General features: G+C 49.7%; 1 protein-coding gene and 2 pseudogenes across 2 annotated transcripts; 2 read left to right on the top strand and 1 right to left on the bottom strand.

Moving 5' to 3' along the window:
• Positions 1–2,537: 2,537 nt before the first annotated feature.
• On the bottom strand, positions 2,538–6,061 carry CLEC4G (C-type lectin domain family 4 member G). Of its 2 annotated transcripts, none has more exons than XM_004771694.3 (9): positions 5,966–6,061; positions 5,328–5,429; positions 4,917–4,970; positions 4,646–4,708; positions 4,397–4,501; positions 3,995–4,084; positions 3,628–3,776; positions 3,404–3,519; positions 2,538–3,127 (listed from the first exon to the last, which is right to left on the bottom strand). In XM_004771694.3, exons 1-9 carry the CDS (start codon positions 6,045–6,047, stop codon positions 2,989–2,991), a joined length of 900 nt encoding a protein of 299 aa, XP_004771751.2. In that variant the 5' UTR covers positions 6,048–6,061; the 3' UTR covers positions 2,538–2,988. The 2 variants fall into 2 exon arrangements, with proteins under 2 accessions (XP_004771751.2, XP_044940867.1); XM_045084932.1 differs by having other exon boundaries at positions 5,328–5,534; positions 5,966–6,035.
• A 3,191-nt stretch (positions 6,062–9,252) lies between these two features.
• Positions 9,253–10,332, top strand: LOC123391363 (annotated as a pseudogene).
• Positions 10,333–20,266: 9,934 nt separating this feature from the next.
• LOC123391364 lies at positions 20,267–20,760 on the top strand (annotated as a pseudogene).
• The last annotated feature ends 1,613 nt before the right edge of the window (positions 20,761–22,373 follow it).

Here is a 22,373-nt window from a genome sequence, read left to right on the forward strand (position 1 = left end):
GTGTCCAAGCCAGGTCTTTGAAATATCCCAGGGAAGCTCCTGCTTAACTTTGAGGTCTCCTCCTTCTGCCCCAACCACAGCCAGGACTCACTCAGCTCCATTCCCAGGCGAGACACCTCGGCCTCTCTGCTCACCTGTGCTGCTGGACATCCACCACTACACTGACCACCATTGAGGGTGTCAGCCAGACTTAAAGGCTGACTGCGGACTGTCAGTCTGTCTCTGTGGCTCTTCAGTTGGCCACGGGTCTCCCGATGGCCGGTAAGTTAGACTGGAATCGGTGAGTCTTCCAGACCGTCACTGACCCAACTCACCGAGTACGCAGGCACCGGACTGGTGTTCTGGTTGCCTCCCCCACTGTGAGCCACATGTCTGTCAGTCGATCATGTCTTGTGTGAGGCTGCATAATGGCCTTTAAAGATATCCACGTCCTAATCCCTGGAACTTGGCCACTATCTTATATAGCAACAGAGATTTTGCAGAGGTGAGTAGGAATTTAGAGGTGGGAAGATGTGGACACTAAAGAGTTTGGTGGGTCTTGGTTCCCTGCTCTTGGCAGGCATCATCTACACCATTGGGATTTTCTGAGTGATCAGAGTGTCTTCATCAATCCTGGGGGCTCCTTGGACCACACCTGGATTATGCTGAGGAGATGGCTCAGGGTGGGGGTTGGTCATGCCAGAAAGACCAACCAGGAGGGGTGGGACCTTCAACCACCTGATCTCCATGGAAGGGGAGGGGAGCTAGAGATGGAGGCAATCGTGTGGCCCCTGATTCAGTCAACCACGCCTGCAAAATGAAATCTCAAGGAAAATTCTGGACACCAATGCTCAGAGGAGCTTTGTGGTTGGTACAGACATGACCCTGTTCACCATATAGATGTCTTCATTTGGCTACTGTGGATTTGTGTCCTTTCTAGAGCTTTCCTGAGTTCTGTGAGTTATTCTAGTGAATTACAGAACCAAAGGAATTGTGAGAGCCTCTGAATTTGTATCAGTTGGTCAGAATCATTGGGTCCGAAGTGTGGGTGACCGATAGCGCCCCCAAACTCGCAGCCTGTGTCTGCAGTGAGGACAGACACTCTTGTTAGGAACAGTGCCTTTAATCTGTGGGTGGTCTGCACTAACTCAGGGTGTTAAAAGTGCCACAGTTGCCTTGGTATTAAAGGGACCATCCTGGATTAAGACCTGGGTCGGTCTTAACTGCAATCACAAGCATCCTTATAGGAAGGGAGGCAGAGGGAGATTTGATGCAGAAGAAGGCAATATGATCAGGGAAGCAAGATACTGCCCTACTGATTTTGAAGATGGAAGAAGGGGCCATGAGCCAGGGAATGTGAGGAATGAAGCTCTAGAAGCTAGAAAAGGCAAGGAAACAGTTACCACCCTGGAGTTTCCAGAGGGAGGCTGGCCCTGGTGACACCCTGATTTTGGCCCAGTAAATCTAATTTTGGACTTCTGATTTGCAGAACTGTCAGCGAATATGTGTTGTCTTTAAGCCACCAAGCTGGCGGTCATTTGTTACAGAGGCTCCCAGAAACTCATATACCCCTTCCAAGCTGACTGTCTGGAAATCCATCAGTCTGGCCAACAGTCTAGTAGGTATGCTATCTGTCCAGGACTCAGGTGGCCCCTGGTCCTGGTTAGTGCCTCGCTTTGGGCGGCAGTCATAGAGCACCCAGAGGACTGGGGTTCACTGGAAGGTTTCCCTTGGTTAGGGAGTCTGGGTGCTGTTCCCTCTTCTGCCTGCTCAGTTGGTGCTCTCATGGCTGGGCAGCCTGGGGGCTCTCAAAGACTGCCCAGAACTAAAGGTTGCTAGCCTGTCCTTCCCCTCAGTTGGACCTGTCTCCGCTGGAAATTCTGGGAGAGCCCCAGATCTCCAGGATGGGAGCAGGAAACTTTGGGAGTGCAGGGTGAATTCAGATCAAAAGTCCCCAGCTGATAAAGCCAGACTCAGGATACTCTGCACCCCCCAAATGGGTTTAGCTACACTTCACACACCCCAACACCCTCTGCTTGCAAATCCCATGGTTTCTCAAAAAGTCCATCTTCTCTGGGATGTATGGGATCAGTCCATCCAGTGGTCACAGAACCTGTCTTAGGACAGAGAGACGTGCTCTTTCGATGCAGACAACCCGTCTCCCACCTGCCTCAGAGCCTTGTCTCAGACTGTCAGGTCACCACCGTGGGGTGACAGTGTCCTCAAGGAGGGGCCACCCCTGCAGAATTCCAGCAAGGGTCCTTCCCTAGAGGTGTGGCTTCTCCAAATGCACCACGTGGCATTCATGTATTCTTCCTTGGAGTCACTGATCACCTTGTTCCTGTGCCCAGCTAGATCAGAAGGAGGAGCACTGGGTCAGAGTCATTCCTCTGTCCCTAGAGCCTGACAGCTGTCCTGGGCAAATACAGGTTACTCACTGAGCTTTGGAGCATCATAGGGCCAGGAGGTCACTTAGAGAGGTCGGGGTCACTCACAGGGCTGATACTGGGGTCTCTGGGATAAAACTTGGAACAGCTCACCAAAGCCACGAACCCAGATTCATTTCTCAAGGATTTATTGATGCTTCCTAGGACTTCGAAGACAGCTCACAAAACCCCTATCTGTGATGCCTCCCAGTGGGGGAGGGGTGGGTAATGCAAGAAAACCAAACAGCTCCATCCCTGAGTTGCCCTACTTTGATGGGGGGTGTGGGGCATGGGGTCCGCGGACCGGCTCAGGAGCCGGGATTTGAGTGGGGTTGGAGGCTGGGTTATGTCTGTGTGCAGGCTTGCAGTGAGGTTGGAGTGGAGGTCCCAGTGCCTTTACCTGCCTGGGGTGGGTGGGTGGGCGGTTCACAGTAGTGGGCGGTGGACCTGGTTGGGGGAGGGCAGGGCGCCGGGCGGGGGGAGGGGGAGGGGGAACCAATGGCAGTGGCCGGCACCAGGACGGTGACCTGCTAGGGCGATCTCCCTGGGGTGGGGTGGCGGTGGGTACGGCCGCAGACACCGGTCAGCAGCTGCGTCTCTTCTCACAGATCCAGTTGTCCCGCTCGTTTTCGCACGGCGCGTCGTTCCACATCCCCGTGCGCAGCATCATAGCGCAGTCCTCACGCCCCATAGAGTCATTGGGCTCCCCCATGTTCCAGTGGCTGCAGGGGGTTGTTGGGGGGGGGGGTTTCTGGCGCTCAGGATGGGCCTGGCGTGCAGCCCTGAGGATCTACCCTGTTTATTGCTTGGGTCTAACCTAGACACCCTGAGGGTTTAATGTGAGCACGCACCTGCGACATCACTTTCTAACTCCCGGGATTGAACCCTCAGCCAGGTCCTGGGGTCCGGGCCGCCCATCCCTACCGAGTCCCTGAGATCTGGCCAGCGCACTTCCCGCAGGAGCTGACCTGTCCCTCTCCCCAAGTCCCTGGCCTCACCTGAAGCTGAGCGGGACTCCGTCCACCCACTGGTAGCCTTGGATCGTGCGCCCGCGGCGCACCGCCCTCAGGCCCAGCCAGTAACCGCGGCCTCGCGTGTTCCGACTCAGGAAGCCCTGCTCGGGAAGGGAGACCCAGCCGGCTGAGTGGCCTCGCCACTCCCCGTACCCCACCTCCCTCAGGTGAATCCCGCCTCCCGCCTGCGACCGCTGGGGGCTGCGCACCTGCTCTTCCAGGTCCCCGACAATCACCAAGTGCGCGCCCGCGCCCGCGCAGTTACGCTGCGACTCCTCCCATGTGGCCCGCTGGACGGAGAAAAGGTAGCAGGAGCCCTGGAAGGGCAGCCAGGACTCGGGGCACTCTTCACAGGAGCCTGTGTGGTGGCGAGAGTCAAAGACGTGAACTGCTCCTGGTAGAGCGGACGGAAGAAACCCAGGGTGGGGAGGGGGCAGGAAGTGGACCCCAGAGGTCTAGAGGCGGAGGCAGAGAGAACAGGCCAAGGTCAAGGTGCAGGATAGTGCGGATCAAGGAACCCCAAGGCCCACAGGTAGGTCCACTTGTCCCTCCCTCTCTCCCCTCTGTCTTGCTCACTGTTCCCCAGCCGGGCGGCCTCCAGAGCCCTGAATAGCTCACTGCGGATGTCCTCGCGGTCCCTGCCCGCTTCAGCCAAGCTCTGGGTCACTGCAAAGTCAAGGGAGTTCAGATTATAAGTCAGGTCAGGGTCAGGAGTAGGGTCATGATTAAAGGTCAGCATCCACGTCCATGGTTAGGATCATGGTCAAGAATGACATCGCGGTCAAGGACTGTTCTAGCTGGTCCGGGGCAAGTTGCGGTTGGGGTCAGGAGTTGTAGTCAAGATCAGAGTCCAGCTGTCAGAGGTCAGGATCACAGGATAGGGTCTAGGGTCGCCGTAACCCTAACCAGGATAGGTGTCAGTATGGGAATGACAGCCGGGATCACGGATCAGGGGTCCAGGCGATGTCCCCCTCTCACCGCGATCGCTCAGTTCTTTCAGGACACTCTCTTGCTGGATCAGCTTCGCCTGCGCCTCCCCAAGCTCGGTGCGTGTCCTCTGCAGCAGCGCCTGTGTCCCCAAGCCTGGGAAGGAGCGAGGAACGGAGAGAAGGACCCGCGCGAGACGTCAGTAACCCACGGGTCGGCCACCCACCAGCCCCCCGACCCCGCCCCCGCTCGCCTCCTCCAATCCCGGCCCCAGCCCCGCCCCCAGCACGCCAGTCTCACAGCAGCTGTTGCAGGCCCGGATCTCCTGGTTCAAATTGCCCAGCGCCGCGGTCTGCTCCGAGGCTGGAAGGATTCCCGCCCCACAAACACCCCCGGTCACCTGCGGGGACTCACAGGACACCCTTCCCCGCTCGGGGACCAGGCCCCGGGACCGCGGACCACCCACTACCCTGTCTCCAGGATCCTAAACACTCCGGCCCCGCACACCACGTGGGCGGGGGGAGGGGTGGAGTGGGGTGGGGGGTGGCTACTAGTACCGTTCCGCACGCACCGTTTGTCCTCAGCAGGTTCTGGTGGCCAAGCAGCGTCCCTCGCTCGGTGGAGGCTGTGGAGAAGAGGCTCCTGCAGGTGCGACCGGGGACTCCGGCATTCTCCCCCCTTGAGCAGGGGGTGCAGGGGCCCCGTCTTGGGACGCGTAGAAGGGGCGGGTAGGCATACATTCACGTGATGTGCACACACCCAGGGGACACAAACACATGGGGACATGCACACACATACATGCACGCACTGACATACACATCTGGGTGCGCACAGCCCAAAGATGTACACAGACTGCTCACACGCGTTCACACTCAGACCCAGGCTGGGGTCTGGGACCCAGCTGTTGCGTCCAGAGACAGAGGGAAGGTCTATGTCCCCAGGGTGGCTTGACACAACCTCCCCTCATTATGTGGTCACTCACCTTTAGAAACTAGGACGCTCAGAATGAGGGCCCACAGAACTGTGGCTACCACCAGAAGCAGGCCCAGGAAGAGGAGTCGCCGTCCCCAGCTTCCCCAGTACCCTGGGATAACACAGATGAACTCCTGGGTCCTTCCTGCTCCAGGACCGCCCTGGGTCTCTGGGCCCCGAGGATGGAGCTCTGGGCGCTTGGGCTCCTCCCAAAGAACTGAGGTTCAGAGAGGTTAAGTAATTTGCTCATGGTCACAGGAGCTCCAAGTGGCAGAGTTAGAATTAGAATCTGGATCCAGGGACGCCTGGGTGGCTCAGTTGGTTAAGCAGCTGCCTTCGGCTCGGGTCATGATCCCAGCGTCTTGGGATCGAGTCCCACATCGGGCTCCTTGCTCAGCAGGAAGCCTCTGCTTCTGCCTGCCATTCTGTCTGCCTGTGCTCGCTCTCTCTCCCTCTCTCTCGACAAATAAATAAAATCTTTAAAAAAAAAAAAAAAGAATCTGGATCCAGCTCATTCTGGCGCCTGTGGTGTCTCTTCTGCACCCAATACTTGGACTGCCTTTTGGCTGTTCACCTCCCTTCCCCCATCAAACCCCAAACCACTGACCAGAAAGACCCAAGCCCGTGAAGCAGTCCCATTGCCCATACCTCCAGGGACTTCCTCGAGCCTGCTGTCCCACTTGCTGTACCCGACAGTGTCCATGGTAAGCAGATGCCCAGCCCTGGGCATAGATATAAATGTCGCCCCCTCCCGGTCCCGCCTACTCTTTTCCTTCCTTCCCATCTCCTTCCTCTCAGTTCCTGGTACTGGGACCCAGAGACCAATCACAGGGCTGGGCCCTTTCTGGTCTGGGCCTGTTTAAGGGTAAGCATGAAGGGGGGATGGGGGAAGTGGAATCAGAGGTGAGGGGTAGAAGAGGGTTGAGTGGGGTAGAAGGAGTGAAGAGGGGTGGGGAGAGTGTGTGTGTGTGTGTGTGTGTGTGCACATGCGTGTGCAGTCCTGGTCTCTCTAGCTAGACAGCTGCAGCAACATCTCCAGACTGGTGCTGGGGGCTTCATTTTGGAGCTCACCCCCATTTCTTATAGGTCTGGGGCCTGGTTTCTTCCAGAGAGGAACAGACTGAACCCAGCCAGGTTCTGGCCCCCTTCCGAGAATTCCTGAGAAAGCCCCCTTAGCTCTGGCCCCTCCAGGCCAGCTCAGCTTCCCCCCTCAACTTCCCTGCAGGTTTCTGGAGACTGAAGCTGACCCTGACCTTAATTCAACTCTTCTTGGCCAGAAGGGAGAACACAGATGTTTGTTGGGTGGTGGCCAGCTAAGCTTCTGGATTCTATTATTGGGTGGGTGAGTGGGGGTGTATGTATGTAACTTCAAGAAGCTTCAGTTTTGGGGCGCCTGGGTGGCTCAGTGGGTTAAGCCGCTGCCTTCAGCTCAGGTCATGATCTCAGGGTCCTGGGATCGAGTCCCGCATCGGGCTCTCTGCTCAGCGGGGAGCCTGCTTCCTTCTCTCTCTCTCTGCCTGCCTCTCAGTGTACTTGTAATTTCTCTCTGTCAAATAAATAAATGAGAAAGAAAATGGGTTAAGAAATTAAAAAAAAAAAAAGCTTCAGTTTTTCTCCTCTGAGGGGAAAAGGGGGGGCAGTGACAGGTCCTCCCCTTAAAGGATGTTGAGATAAAGACACGAGGTTATGCACACCAAGCCCAGGGACCATCCCCAGGCATAAAACCCACTAACTGTTCATTAATTCTTCCAGTAAATATTGTGAATATTGGACAGCTACTGTGTGCCAGGCATCAATCAAGGAATTGTGTGTACATCAATGCCCCAAAATTCTTTCCTTCTTGGAGCACACATTCTAGGTGGGGGTAAAGAGAGACAGACAAATAAAAAATGAACATAATGCAAAAGTAAGTTATATACCATAGTGGTTCTCAACCGGGGGTGATTATGCCCCCCAGGAGACATTGGTCAGTGACTGGAGACATTTGTGGGTATCACGTTTTGGGAGGGTAGGTACTACTGACATCTAGGGAGTGGTGACCGGGGATGCTGTGACACATCCCCTAACACACAGGACAGCCCCCCACAGCGAGGAGTGATCTTCCCAATGTCAATAAGGCTGAGGGTGAGAATCCTAATGTCATATATTGACAAGTCATGAGTGCCACGAGAAAAAAAAAAGGGAAAGAAAAGTCAAACAGGATAAAAGGCTTGGGCAGTGGGTTGGTAAGTGCGCTTTACCAAGAAGGACAAATATTATTCTTTTATCAAGCACTTCTCACATTCCAGTTTCTCCTGTAGATGCGTGAACACATCCCACTTCCCAAATCCTCTGAACAACCCTCAGAAATAACAAACACTATCTCTACCTTAAAAAAATTTTTTTTTTAAATTCAGTGCCTATTTTCCTACCTTGTTCCAGAAAGAAATGTGAGACAGACATGATAAAAGAAGATGAAAAGGCAGAGGGTGGGGCAGCTGGTTGGCTCAGTCAGTTAAGCATCTGCTTTGGTTCAGGTCATGAACCAGGGGTCCTGGGATAGAGCCCCACATTAAGCCCCCTGCTCAGCGGGCCCTCTGCTTCTCTCTCTCCTTCTGCTCTTCCCCCAACTCATGCTCTCTCTGTCTCTCTCAAATTAAAAAAAAAAAAAAAAGATGAAAAGACAGAGGCAAAGGAGAAATGAGGACCAGGAAGGGAACATGAATTTAAGAGATGAATCTGGTGCACAAAATTTAGCCAGAGATACTGGATTCTTGATAAATGCCCCAGGAAAGTAGGGTCAGGCATCTGGGAATGCGCTGCAAATTCTTTCAGAGGAATCTTTCCAGCAGACATGTCAACCAAGTCCCCATCTAACTTTCCATAAATACAGCGGCAATTTTCTGCCAGTGGGCGGAGGTGGACAGCTTCATGGTCAGGTATGGTTTTAGGGAAAGCAGGCTCACCTTAGCTCAAAGCAAATGGCCGTTCCCACTGTTGGGGTCCTTTTAGCAGGTTTCTAGAAGCATTGAGTTTGAGACCACAGAGAGAAGCCGGCTGAATGAGAGGTAAGCCACGGGCTTCGGTAGATACCCAGGAGGCGTCTGTCCCTGGCACGCTCTCTCTCTAAGTGAGAATCCTGAGCCCAAAGGAAATCATTTAAGTACAGCGGGGAAAACTATGCCTCATATAGAAACCAGGACATGCAAAATGTCACCAATATTCAGGAAAATACCTTACTCTCTTGGTACCCCATTTCTTCATCTTTAGCATCAACAGGTGGTAAAGCTTTTGCTACCCAATTCTTTAGGTCTCTGTGGCGATGTAGAAGACGGCTGTGAATGTACTGTGAGATATCTGATTTACCATACAAGTACAGGATATTATTTAATGTAATGGTGTTCCCGTTTACTAAAGACATTGCCGTGGTCCTGTATCACTGGACCAATGTGGAGGCACCAGTTGGGGCTAGCCTCAGGCTTCAATGGATACTGGGAAGCATCTGTCTTTGACACTCAGTCTCTCTCTCTCTTTCACACACACACACACACACACACACACACACACACACCCGCAGGAATTTTCAATGGCAGACCCAAAGATTTCCTTTAGAAATGATCTTGGTCCTGTTCACAGACAACAGGCAACTAAGACCTCATGGTTTTAAGTCAAAAGGTTGTGCTTTTAAAAACAACAGCAACATTTATTTATGAGAGAGAGAGAGAGAGAATGAGTGAGGCAGGGAGGACCTGAGGGAGAGGGAAAAGCAGACTGCCACCTGAGCAGGGAGCCTGACAGTGGTCTCTATCCTAGGACCCTGGGAACATGAAGCCAAGCTGAAGTCAGACACTTGACCAACTCAGCTCCCCAGGTGTCCCTAACCTGTACATATTTAAAGAGTACAGTTTTGACTAACCCCCCTAACACCACAATGCATGTGGATGATGGATGCGACCATGACCATCCAAAGTTTCCTGTGTTGCTTGGTAAGCCTCCCTCCTTATCCCCTAGCTACCACTGACCTGCTTTTTATCTTTAGAGTGGTTTACGTTTTCTAGAATTTTGTATGAATGGCACCATACAGCATGTAGCCTCTTGAGGCTGGCTTCATTTGTTTAGCGTAACTATTCTGACATTCCTCCGTGTTGCATTAACACTTCCTTCCTTCCCACTGCTGGGTAAAATCTCATTGCGTCAATCTACAAGTGTGATTCTATAGTCACCTGCTAGGGGACATTGGAGTTGTTTCCAGTTATGGCTGTCATGAATAAAATGGCTGTGAGCTTTTGTGAGTAAGTATTGTCGTGCGTATATGCAGTCATTTCTCTTGGGTACATACCTAGGAGTGGATAATTGCATTATATGGTAGGTATGTTTAATTTTTTTCAAAAGATTTTATTTATTTATTTGACAGAGAGAGATCACAAATAGGCAGAGAGAGAGGAAGGGAAGCAGGCTCCCTGCTGAGCAGAGAGCCTGAGAAGGGACTCGATCCCAGGACCTGGAGATCATGACCTGAGCCGAAGGCAGTGGCCCAACCCACTGAGCCACCCAGGCGCCCCAGTATGTTTCATTTTTTAAGAAACTGCCAAACTATTTTCCAAAATGGCTGTGCCATCTCTCATTCCCACCAGCGATGAGTGAGAGTCCCGTTTCCTCCCACATTCTTGCCAGCACATGACACGGTCAGTCTTTTTAATTTTGGCCATCCTCTTATTAGCACAGTGTGATTTTTAATTGGCATTTCCTTGATGATTAATGATGTGAAGCATCTTTTCCTATGCTTCTTTGCCATCTGAGTATTTTTTTTGGTGACCTGTCTCTTTGGATGTTTTGCCCGTTTAAAAAAATAGGTTGCCTCGTTCCGTCTGAGAGAGCAACTCTACTGGAGCCGTCCAAGGAAGTGTGGCCAGGGTTGTCAGTCTCGCTGTGTTTGTTCAAATCAGCACTGCCTGGTCTAGAAATATGGCTTCATTGTTTGCTGCCGGTGTCTCTGTCGGTATGTAAAGGATACAGGCTTCACTAAGTTGGATTAAATGAACTACCTTCCAAGACACCTACCTTAACTGCAAATATCCAAGATACCTACAATGCTAATTCAATGTACATAAAATAAAAGCACTTTATTATTTTTTTTTAAATTTTATTTATTTATTTATTTGACAGACAAGATCACAAGTAGGCAGAGAGGCTGGCAGGGCCTGAGGAGCAGACTCCCCGCTGAGCGGAGAGCCCGATGTGGGGCTCAATTCCAGGACCCAGGGATCATGACCTCAGCCGAAGGCAGAGGCTTTAACCCACTGAGCTACCCAGGCACCTCATGAATTTTTTTTTTTTAAGGGATTGGTTGGAGTGCATGGGTGGCTCAGCTGGTTAAGCAACTGCTTAACTTCGGATCAGGTCATGATCCCAGGGTCCGGGGATAGAGAACCGCATCGGGCTCCCTGCTCAGCAGGAAGCCTGCTTCTCCCTCTCCCAGTCCTCTGCTTGTGTTCCCTGGTTTGCTGTGTCTCTCTCTATCAAATAAATAAGTAAAATATTTTTTTTAAGATTTATTTATTTATTTATTTGACAGAGAGAGATGACAAGCAGGCAGAGAGGCAGGCAGAGAGAGGGGAGGAAGCAGGCTCCCTGCTGAGCAGAGAGCCTGATGTGGGCCTCGATCCCAGGACCCTGGGATTATGACCTGAGCCGAAGGCAGCGGCTTAACTCACTGAGCCACTCAGGCGCCCCATAAGTAAAATATTTTTAAAAAATAAAAAGGGATTGGTTCTTTTCTTATTGTTTTGAGAGTTTTTTTATATATAATCTGGTAACAAATCTTTTATCAGATATGTGATTTTCTCATCTTTTCTCCTCGTTTTTTTTTTTTCTTTTCATTCTCTTAACAGCGTCTTTCAAAGAGCAAAGTTTTACATTTTCCAATATATCCATTTTTCTTTCTTGGGTTTTACTTTTGGTGTTCTATCTAGGAAATCTTTCCCCAATCCAAAAACTTCTCCTATGTTTTTCCCAGAAATTTTATAGTGTTGGGTTTTACATTTAGATCTTTGATACAGTTTGAGTTAATTTCATAGAAGGTGAAAGATCTTATAATTGAAGTTTGTCAGGGGAGGGCGAATATTAGTTTGAAACGTTGTTGAACTAGAGACAACTTGAAGTCAACAACTTCAACTGGAAGTATAGCAGAGTGGTAAAGAGCAGGACTCTGGAGAAAGAAGAGCCTGGGGTTGATTCTTGGCCATTTCACTCGACATCGTGAGTTCCCCCTCTACAAAATGGCAGTAGTGAAGAGTTGTCAGTGCCCTGTCCACATTCCTTTGGCATTCACCTTCTCTTATTGTAAACACCTGGAGGTTTTTTTGCTCTCACCCAAGTGGAGGGCAGGCTGGCAGTGCAAGAGAGATAGGTGATCCTGTGGGTCAGGATAACTCTTGAGTTGCATGTTCCACTGTGTTCCTGAGGTGTCCAGGGGGACTGAGCTCCAGTCAGCAGTACCTGCTCATGAGCACACCCTGAACTGACTCTTTCTCCTCCCTGTCCCAATTTCTTAGTTTCCTCCTGGGGCCTCTAGAATCATCTCTAGATGGGGGAGCCTGGGTGGCTCAGTGGGTTAAAGCCTCTGCCTTTGGCTCCAGTCATGATCTCAGGGTCCTGGGATCAAGCCTGGTGTTGGGCTCTCTGCTCAGTGGAGAGCGGCTCCCCCCGCCCCCCGCCTCTCTGCCTGCCTGTGATCTCTCTCTGTCAAATAAATAAATAAAATATTAAAAAAATCATCTCCCAAATAAGCTACAAAATTTCAAAGTCTTAAGTTCTGCTTCTGGGGTGGCCCAAAGACTCCTAGTCTGCGTCAAGACATCAGCAGAGGGGCGCCTGGGTGGCTCAGTGGGTTAAGCCTCTGCCTTCTGCTCAGGTCATGGTCTCAGAGTCTTGGGATCCAGCCCCCATCGGGCTCTCTGCTCAGCGGGGAGCTTGCTTCCCCCTCTCTCTCTGCCTGCCTCTCTGCCTGCTGTGATCTCCATCTGTCAAATAAATAAATAAAATCTTAAAAAAAAAAAAAAAAGAAAAGAGAGATCAGCAGAATAACACGTACAGCCTAGCAGGGATCCCTAAGAGGTAGCTGTTCTTATCACTGACATTATCATCCTCTCTCATTGCCATCCAAGGTCCACTGGGACCCCTAGTACATGAAATTACCCACGTTCAGGGAGAGAGCCTGCCGGGAAAGATTTAAGAATTGTTGATTTGCCACTCGTTTTCCTGGGAAGTAACCTAAAAAGATGACTACTAACATGGTAAGGTTAGATTGCTTCTCCATGATGGCAGGAGCCGGAAGCTCAGAGAGGTGGCTCGCAGAAGCCTCCCAGCCAAGAAGTGTTGGTGTTCCGATCCAAGGTCATGTAGCTCCCACCACAGCTACTCTTCTCTCAGTTGTTGTGAGAGACTGAAAAATCCTGGCCACAAATTCCTCCCTCTTGCCTACACCTGCTTCTCTAGATGTGACCGTTCTTCCTCCCAACCAGAGGTGGAGTCTCTGGGCTCTATCCCGCCGGAATGTGCGTTGATCCCGTGACTTGCTTTAACCAATCAGTGTACAGCAGCAGCTCCACGTGACTTACCAGCCTTGGCCCCAGCATGCCTTGCGGCTTCCGCCTTCATGCTCCTGGGGATGCTGCGGGCTGCCATGTTAGAGACCTTGGCTTGGTTTCGTGAGGATGACAGGCTATGAGGATGGGAAAGCGGTCCAGCCAACCTCCCCCAGCAAAGTTTCCTCTTGGCCCTTCCAGCTGTTTTCCATGCGAATCCAACAACCCTGGGTAATTCTTTCCTGAGGCCAGGAAAGAAACCACATCAATCAACCCACGGAATTGGGAAAAATTATAGGTTGCTGTGTTTTCAGCCACCGATTTGTGGGATAGCTTGTTATGGTGCTTCCGATAACCGAAACAGTCATCAGCGCTGACAGGCACTCCCTCGGACCCCCAGGGGAAGCAGCAGTTCTGATGGAGTCGGGATGAACCGGGAGAGGTCCCAGATGTCCCGGGAGGGCCGCGTGTCTGTCGAAGAACGTTTCCAGACTGAGGACGGGCGGCTGTTTTTTTACTATCAGCATTCTTGGAAGTGAGGATCTCTGGAACCTCGGCCGCCACTGGGGCTTCAGCACAACCATCTGGCCTCTGACCCTACGGCTTCCCCCGTGCTGTGGCTTCCCTGCCCCGCGGAGCCCAGATTGTGGATCTCTTGTGGGTTTCTCTGGGATATGTTTACTGAACTGGCCACATCCTCCTGCCTGTAGCTTCCGGGACACCTCATCTTTGTCATCAGCTCCTCAGTGTTAGGGACTTTTCCAGGCACTGGGGATTCAGCAAGGTACAAAATTGGCAAAAAAAAAAAAAGTTGATTTTGGGGAGATTCCCTGGAAGGGAAGACAGTAAACAAATGAACAAATAGGCACCAGGTGTTACCATGTCATGGAGTGATAACTGTATACATTGTACCGTGCTGTGTCCCCCCCCCCCCCCCCCCCCCCCCCCCCCCCGCCAGGGACAATCCAGAGGAAGGAGATGTGATTGGGGGGCTGCCATTTTAGGTAGGATGATCAGGAAGGGCCTTTCTGAATAAGCAGCATTTCTTTGGAAAACAGTGTGGCGGTTCCTCAAACCGTCCAACCTTGAATGGCCACGTGACCCAGCAGTTCCACTCCTAGGTATCTATCTAAGAGAATGGACAACAAACCCACACAAAAGCTCAAGCATGAATGTTCACAACAGCATGATTCATAATAGCTCAAAAGCGGGACTGAACCAAATGTCCACCCACTGGTGAATGGGTCGATAGAATGTGGTATATCCATTCAATGGAATAGTATTTGGCTGTGAAAAGGAATGGAGCATGGGTACATCTGTGTGGACCGGTTGATTAAGCGTCTGACTCTTGATTTTGGCTCAGGTCAGTGCTTGCTTTGGCAGAACATACACTAGAATTGGAATGATTTTGGCTCAGGTCAGACTCTCAGGGAAGTTGGGGCTCCAAGCTCAGTGCTGAGTCTGCTTGTTTCTCTCCCTCTGTTCCTCCTTGTGGTCTCTTTCTCAAATAAGTAAAATCCTTAAAAAAGCAAAAAAAAAGGAATGAAGCATTGTTAGGTGCTGGAATGTGACAAACCTTGAAAACATGATGCTAAATGAAAGAAGCCAGACACAAAAGACCACAGATTGTATGACTCCATTTATAGGAAATGTCCAGAATAGGTAAATCTATTGAGGCAGAAACCAGATTCACAGTTGCCAGGGGCTGGGACTGATGGTAGAAACTGGTGATGGTTAGGAGTAGGGAGTTTCTCTTTGGGGTTATGGAATATTCTTGTTTTTTAAGATTTATTTATTTATTTGAGAGAGTGAGAGAGCAAGAGAGAGAGCATGAGAGGGGGGAGGGGCAGAGGAGAAGCAGGCTCCCTGCGGGAGCAGGGACCCCCCAATGCGGGACCCGATCCTGGGACTCCAGGATCATGACCTGAGCCGAAGGCAGTTGCTTAACCAACTGAGCCACCCAAGTGCCTCTTATGAAATGTTCTTACATTGGTTGGGGTGATGGATGCATGTTGTGTGGCTATAATAAAAAACATTGAATGGTAAGGGTGAATGACGTGGTATGTGAACCCTTGTTTCAAAAGAACCAGAAAGGAAGGAAGGGAGGGGAAACCTTTAAGCAGAGATCCAGATGAAGCAAGGGAGTATCCCTGACCATGCTGGAAGGAGCACGTGCCAGCCAGAGGGAGCCCAGCGGAGATGAGAACATGCCGGCATGTGAGCGGAATGTGGCTGATGGGCGGTGAGCAAGGATTAACTCACAGTTACTCTCACTGATTTCACAAACAACCATTTAATGACTCGTAGGTGCCAGACATGGTCCTAGAAGCTGTGAATACAGTGAAGAACTTGAAGCTGAAATCTGGCTCTCACGGAAGTCAGACATTAAACCGAGAATTCCAGTTACCACATCACGAGAATGGATTGTTCCATAAATTCATTTCTTTTTCTAATTAGTGGCTTTTTAAAAAAAGAAAGATTTTGTTTATTTATTTGACAGACAGAAATCACAAGTAGGCAGAGAGGCAGGCAGAGAGGGGGTGGGAAGCAGGCTCCCCGCTAAGCAGAGAGCACGATGCGGGGCTCAATCCCACGACCCTGAGATCATGACCTGAGCCGAAGGCAGAGGCATCAACCCACTGAGCCACCCAGGCGCCCCCCCCCTTTTTAAGTAGGCACCACACCCAGTATGGAGCCCAGTGTGGAGTTTGAACTCACACTCTCTTTTTTTTTTTTTTTTTTTAAAGATCTTACTTGTTTAACTTGACCGGGGTTGGCGGGAGAGCACACAAGCAGGGGGAGAGGGAGAAGCAGGTGCCTTGCCAATCAGAGAGCTGGACCAGGGCTCCATCCCAGGACCTTGGGATCATGACCAGAGCCAAAGCAGTTGCTTAACCAACTGAGCCACCCAGGCGCCCCTCATTAGTGGCTTCCTCCCTTTATTTATGAACAGGCATCCCAGATTATCTCTCTTCTCTCTTGAATTGTCCAAGAATCTTTAGGAGCCCTAAAAACCAAATGTCCGAGGAGAGGGAACAGACCGGCTTCCCCCATCAACTGGAAACTTGGTCTTATCTGTCCCCTCCTGCAGTTCCTCCCCCAAACATACAGTGGCGCTGCTGAAGACTGGTGTCCACGGTCGCACCAACGAATGATGCAGACCTCCTTCTGGGTCCACAGGCCAAGGCTATGTTTCTTTGCAGGATGAAGATTCTAGTCCCTCCACAAACATGTGGCCAGACACCCCCTCAGCCCTGCGACTCATGCTCTTAGGTCTCCCACACAGCGGCCTCTCATCAATTCATTTAACAGAGATTTGAGGACCTGCTGTGTGCTGGGCTCCGTTGACGGTCCTGGCCACTTAATGGTGAGTAAGACAGCCAGTCCCTGCCCAGGTGGGTCGAAACCTAAATATTTGAAACGTGAAATTTTGGGGAGAAAAACCCCAAGTGGGAAGAATTTCTTAGTCAAAATATGAAGAAAACAAACAACAGGGGCACCTGGCTGGCTCAGTTGGTGGAGCTTGCCACTCTTGATCTCAGGGTCGTGAGTTCAAGCCCCACGTTGGACATGGAGCCTGCTTAAAAAAAAAAAAAAAAAAAGGCAACCAAAGAAGGATCAATACATTAAGCTGCATTTTACAAATTTCTGCTTTTATTTGGGTCACGCTTTGTTAAGAAGCTATTTCTCCCAGATCTTTAATTTTATGGCACACATTCTGTTTTCCTTACCGTTATTCTCATTGTGGCTCTATTTTTCCTGTATCTTCTTTCTCCTTCCAGACTTATCTCAGGTATGTACTGTTCAGTAGTCTTTTTCTCAAATATGGGTTTTATTTATTCTTTCTGCTATTTTTGGTTTAAAGACATGGTATTGTTTTCCAGATGGGAGTCGAACGCCCTGTGTTGAAACCCCAGCGATCCCATTCCCGAACTAATTTCCCCACCCCCTGCCAAGCTGTCTAATCTTAGGAGGAGCCTCCCTACCGCCTGGTTCCCAGTCTGTAATATTTCTTCCTACCTCATTGGACTGTTACAAGCTCATGTGCATTGATGTGTTTAAAAGCACTTAAAATTTGCTTAAAACAGTTAAATTCACTGTTGCTATTTTTTGTCTTCAATTATTTCACCCTTCGTTAAAAAAAAAAAAAGTCCTCACTCCTCTATACTTTTGTCTTATTATTTTTTAAAAATTTTAATTATTTATTTGAGAGAGAGAGGAAGGTCAGAGGGAGAAGCAGAGCCCCCCCCCTCACACTGCGTAGGAAGCCTGATGTGGGACTTGATCCTGGGACTCTAGGATCATGACTTGAGCTGAAGGCAGTCACTCAACCAACTGAGCCAGCCAGGCACCAAGCTTTTGTCTTATTTTTAAAAAGATATATATATTTTAAAGATTTTATTTATTTATTTGACAGAGAGAGAGATCACAAGTAGGCAGAGAGGCAGGCAGAGAGAGAGAGGAGGAAGCAGGCTCCCCGCTGAGCAGAGAGCCCGATGCGGGACTCGATCCCAGGACCCTGAGATCATGACCCGAGCCGAAGGCAGCAGCTTAACCCACTGAGCCACCCAGGCACCCATAAAAAGACATAAATTTTTTTGTTTTTAACTAGTCTCCCCACCCCATGTGAGGCTAAAACCTACAACCTTAAGATCAAGGGTCACATGTTCCACTGACTGAGTCAACCAGATGCCCCTGTTTTTGTTTTGTTTTGTTTTGTTTTAATCTCAATCAGTAAGTGTCTGCCTTTGGCTAAGGTCAAGATCCCGAGGTCTCGGGATCGAGCCAAGCATGGAGCTCCCTGCTCAGCAGGGAGTCTGCTTCTCCCTCTGTCCCTCACCCCGCTCATGCTCTCTCTTGCTCTCTCTCAAAGAAATACATTTTTTTAAAGATTTTATTTATTTTATTTGACAGAGAGAGAGATCAGAAGTAGGCAGGCAGAGAGAGAGGAGGAAGCAGGCTCCCTGCTGAGCAGAGAGCCTGATGCAGGGCTCGATCCCAGGACCCTGGGATCATGACCTGAGCCGAAGGCAGCGGCTTAATCCACTGAGCCACCCAGGCGCCCCCAAAGAAATACATTTTTATTGAGGATTTATTTATTTGAGAGATAGAGAGCCAGGGGAGGAGCAGAAGGAGAAACAGTCTTAAGCAGACTCCGTGCTGAGTGTGACCCTGATGGGGGGCTCCATCTCACCACCCTGAGATCATGACCTGAGCTGAAATCAAGAGTCAGACACTTAAACCGTGCCACCCAGGGACCCCCCCCCCCAACCATGTGTGTTTTCTAAAACTAATTTATCAAGAAGCGAAATGCTTAATTCCTTCATGTTCAGTCTCCTTTCTTTTTTCCCCTTTTGTGAAAAAAAGTCTTTAAACTACTTTGACTACTTCTCACTGAATTTTGTTGTAACTCAGGTCATGTTTCTCCGGAGATTTTGAGTATCTATTGCATGCTGATTCATTCTTCCGGTTTGCTTTCCTGTAAATAGGTTGTATCCATCTTTTTCGAAGAAGTGGTTTGTTTTTTCTTATTAATTCACGGAAGTTCGGTACGTATTACCCAGAACAGATGCAGGTGCCTCCCAGGGGATGGCTAGTCTTTCCATTTTCCATACCGTGGTTTTCAAGGCTCATCACTAAGTAAAACTGTCTGGCTACACAACTCTGAAATGAACTAGTGGGAAGATCTAGTGTCTAGGGGCACCTGGGTGGCTCACTTGGTTAAGTGTCTGCCTTTGGCTCAGGTCATGATCTCAGGATCCTGGGATCGAGCCCGTCATTGGGATCCGTACTCAGTGGAGTGCCTGCTTCTCCGTAAATAAATAAAATCTGGAAAAAAAAAAAAGATCTAGTGTCTTGATCTCAATAACCTAGAGTCTCAAGAAGCAGCACTTACCACCCTTGGTGCTATGACATTTATGAGAATCACATGCAACCACACTCAAGTGCATATATTTAAGAATGTGTATCACAAACATCAGAGTAGATGCCTGTGGGAGAGAGAGGGGAAGTCAGACCTTAAAAGTCAGTGGGGCTCAGGGGACAACTCAGGGCTGAGAAATATTATTTTCCAAATAACAGGAGGGTCCTGCTCCTCTTCCTAGAAGTCTCCTGGTTCCAAGACACAAGACCCATCTTGCCTTCATCATCAGAAATGGAGCCCACACCAACAGATACACAGCTGACTTAGCAGCAGGATCTTTCTGGGAGGGCACACCCTTCTTCTGGGGCTCTCTAAGACAGCAGTATTCAGGAGGGGCGTGGGTTCAGTGGGAGGAAACAGGAAAAAAAAAAGCCACAAGGATTGCACAACCTCATCAGAATGTGCTCTTGGGAAAGGACGTAGGTGGCATTGATTCATCAGCGCTTATGGAGGGAGTAACAGTGAGTGCATTTGGAGGAGCAGCAGTGGTTTTCTGGAAGTGATAGCATTGAAAGTGCTCATGGAGGACTTGGCTGCTGTTGGCAGGAAAAGAAAGGGTCTGCCAGGCAGAGGCAAAGAGGCAGGAAGGTGGGTCTCTTCAGCCTGTGGCTGAAGCTGCCTTGGGGAGTCAGGGCAGGCTGTCCAGCCCTGCCCCATGCCCAGAATTCACTGGAAGGGGAATTAGGAAAAGCGAACAGAGGTCCCTGGCATGAGGATGGCCACAGACCTTCCACCAATAGTCCTAGCCCCGAGCAGAGAAGGAGAGACCCACTTCTGGGAGGCCAAAACATGGGGCCAAGGGTTTGAAAAACACGCAATGAGTCTAGGAAGCACAGGGGGTATGAAAACCTCTGGAGGTATCTGACTCAGCCTAGAGGATCTGGGAGGGCCTCCTGGAGGAGGCGATGCCTGGGCCCTGGGCAGAGTCAGTTTCTTTTATTTTTTAATTTTCTTTCTGGAGGAGACGGGTGTATTAGAGAGTGTTCCCACTGTGATGGTAGCATATGCAGAGCTTGGGGGTGGGATTCTTGGAGAGGCTGAGACTAACTCCGGGGCAGTAGTCTGGGGCCGGAGTGTCAGCTGGGGACAAGTCCCACAAGGACTTGAATAGCAGAGACAAGGGGTGGGAAGAAGGCAGAAGTTAAAGGGATTCAGCTTCAAGGTTAAGAACACTCTGTGGTTTTGATTTTCTCCAGAGACAGGAAGCTCACTACCTACCAGGGAACCTAGGTCATTGCAAAGGGTATGTTATGCATTGGTTGTTGCTGTAAGTTTGGGCTTTGCTTTTTTATCATGGAAAAAAAGTCAAGCACACACAAAGTTACGCAGAAATATAAAAAGGTGGAAACCCACATGATTTCCTCTCAGCTTTACCAAGTTTTGACTTCTTTACATATTTCAGATCCTCTTAAAAGGAAATAAATTGTACTTTCTCTTCTTGTTCTCCACCATGGGGATCAAGGTGAAAAGGAGAACCCCATGGGGGATCCTTGCATCTGTAAGCTCTGTCTCAGCATCTGTGTGGGGGAGAGCCAGACTGCTGGAGCCATGCAGAGGCCAGCCCCCGGTGTTCCCCAGAGCTAGATATGCCGTCAGAACCTTTGGCAGCAGGAGAGATGAACCGACGGCCGCCTGTGGAGCCAAAATGAAAGGAATCCCGGACAGAGGTCTAGGGCTGCAAGAGTATGAGTTAAGAAAAAATAGCTTTTTTGATCCTGGAAATTTTGGTTTTGGGATCCAGGAGCACATTGATCTGGGGATCAGATATGATGCAAGCATGGGTGTGTGTGCAACCTGGACTCCCGTGCAGTGCCGACTAGTCCAGGCTTCAGCATCAGACAAGATCACACAAGAGGGGCAGGATGGGCTGCACGGCGGCCAGATGCGGAATCAGCAAAGAGGAGGCCCGGCGCTGGCTCCAGCAGAAGTATGATGGGATTGCCCTCCATGGCTGATGAATTCCTGTGTCTATCCAAAAGCCAAGACAAACTTTTCAGTGGAAAAAAAAGTTATAGCTGACAATCCCATGTACTTTCTCAGGTCTTCACTCTTTTCTTCCCCAAGGTAACTGCCCTTTCAAACTTGGTCTTTGCTATGTTAAACCAATTTTACAGACGAATTTATATAATGTATTGTTGGGTGGTTTTACTCATCCAGAAGCTTTATGTGACTGGTACCACGTGTTCTGGCTCCTTCTACAATGTATTTTTTGCCTCCTCCACACTAAAAGATATGTCTAGTCAACACTCATTCTTCATTAAAACAAAAAAACAAAGACAAACACAAGAAAACAAACGCTTGGTAAACAAAGAACAGGATAAAACTTCCTTAATTTGATAAGCAGCAATTTCCGGAACCCACAGAACTGTCTTCTGTAAGAGTGAATTCTGAGAACCGTTTTTTATAAAATTAAGAACAAAATAAAGATGTCCCTCTTGCTATTTTGCCAATTCGATAAGAAAATAAAAAGAAAGATTGGAAAGGAAGAGTCAAGGTTGACAGTATTTCACTACCATGATTATCTAGAAAGTTCTAGGGATTTAACTTCACTAAAGAGTGAAGCATTGATCTCTGAAGGGGGCACCTGGGTGGCTTAGTCAGTTAAGCGTCTGCCTTTGGCTCGGGTCCTGATCCCAGGGTCCCGAGATTAAGCCCCATGTCAGGTTCCCTGTTCAGTGGGGAGTCTGCTTTTCCCTCTCCCTCTGCCCTACCCCTTACCCCCGTTCATGCTCTCTCTCTCTCTCAAATAAATAAGTAAATAATCTTTTTTAAAAAAGATTTTATTTATATATTTGACAGGGGGAGAGAGAGAGAGACCACAAGAGAGAGAATACAAGCAGGGGGAGTGGGAGAGGGAGAAGCAGGCTCCCTAATGAGCAGGGAGCCCGATGCGGGGCTCGATCCCAGGACTCAACGATCCTGACCTGAGCCAAAGGTAGATGCTTAACGACTGAGCCACCCAGTCGCTCCATTAAAAAACCTTTAAAAAATAAAAATTAAAAAAGAAATAAAAAGGAACAAGGGAGAGGAAACATATCCTCTTCCCAAGATAACAAAAACCCTTGAGGGGCGCCTGGGTGGCTTAGTGGGTTAAAGCCTCTGCTTTCGGCTCAGGTCTTGATCCTAGGGTCTGGGGATCAAGCCCCACATCAGGCTCTCAGCTCAGCAGGGAACCTGCTTCCCCCTCTCTCTCTGCCTGCCTCTCTGCCTACTTGTGATCTCTATCTGTCAAATAAATAAATAAAAATCTTTAAAAAAAAAACCTTAAACATTATTTTTTCCCAAATTAACTTAAATTCAATATCACCTAATAAAGATCCTACGTAGATTTTTGATAGAGTTGTTTTATTGTGGCAACATATACAACATGAAATTCACCATCCTAACCATCTCTAAGTGCACAGCTCCGTGGCATGAAGCACACTCACACCGTTGTGCAAAGACACCCCCCCCATTTCCAGAACTTCCCATCTTCCCAGACTGAGACTCTGTCCCCATGAAGCACGGACTCCCTCCACCCCACCCCCGGCTCCCACCATCTACCTTCTGCCTCTGTGGACGGGACTCC

This window comes from Mustela putorius, unplaced genomic scaffold, assembly GCF_011764305.1.
Source record: "Mustela putorius furo isolate JIRA1106 unplaced genomic scaffold, ASM1176430v1.1 tig00000095_pilon_pilon_pilon, whole genome shotgun sequence".
In the NCBI taxonomy this organism is placed as follows: Eukaryota; Metazoa; Chordata; class Mammalia; order Carnivora; family Mustelidae; genus Mustela; species Mustela putorius.

Bases quoted from the DNA above. Each gene is read 5' to 3' on its own strand.
- CLEC4G (XM_045084932.1), bottom strand. From the start codon at position 6,020: ATGGACACTGTCGGGTACAGCAAGTGGGACAGCAGGCTCGAGGAAGTC. The intron at 5,535-5,965 runs GTATGGGCAATG...TCTGAACCTCAG, and splicing joins GCTCGAGGAAGTCCCTGGAG to TTCTTTGGGAGGAGCCCAAG. The intron at 4,502-4,645 runs GTGAGACTGGCG...GCTCCTTCCCAG, and splicing joins CCGGGCCTGCAACAGCTGCT to GCTTGGGGACACAGGCGCTG.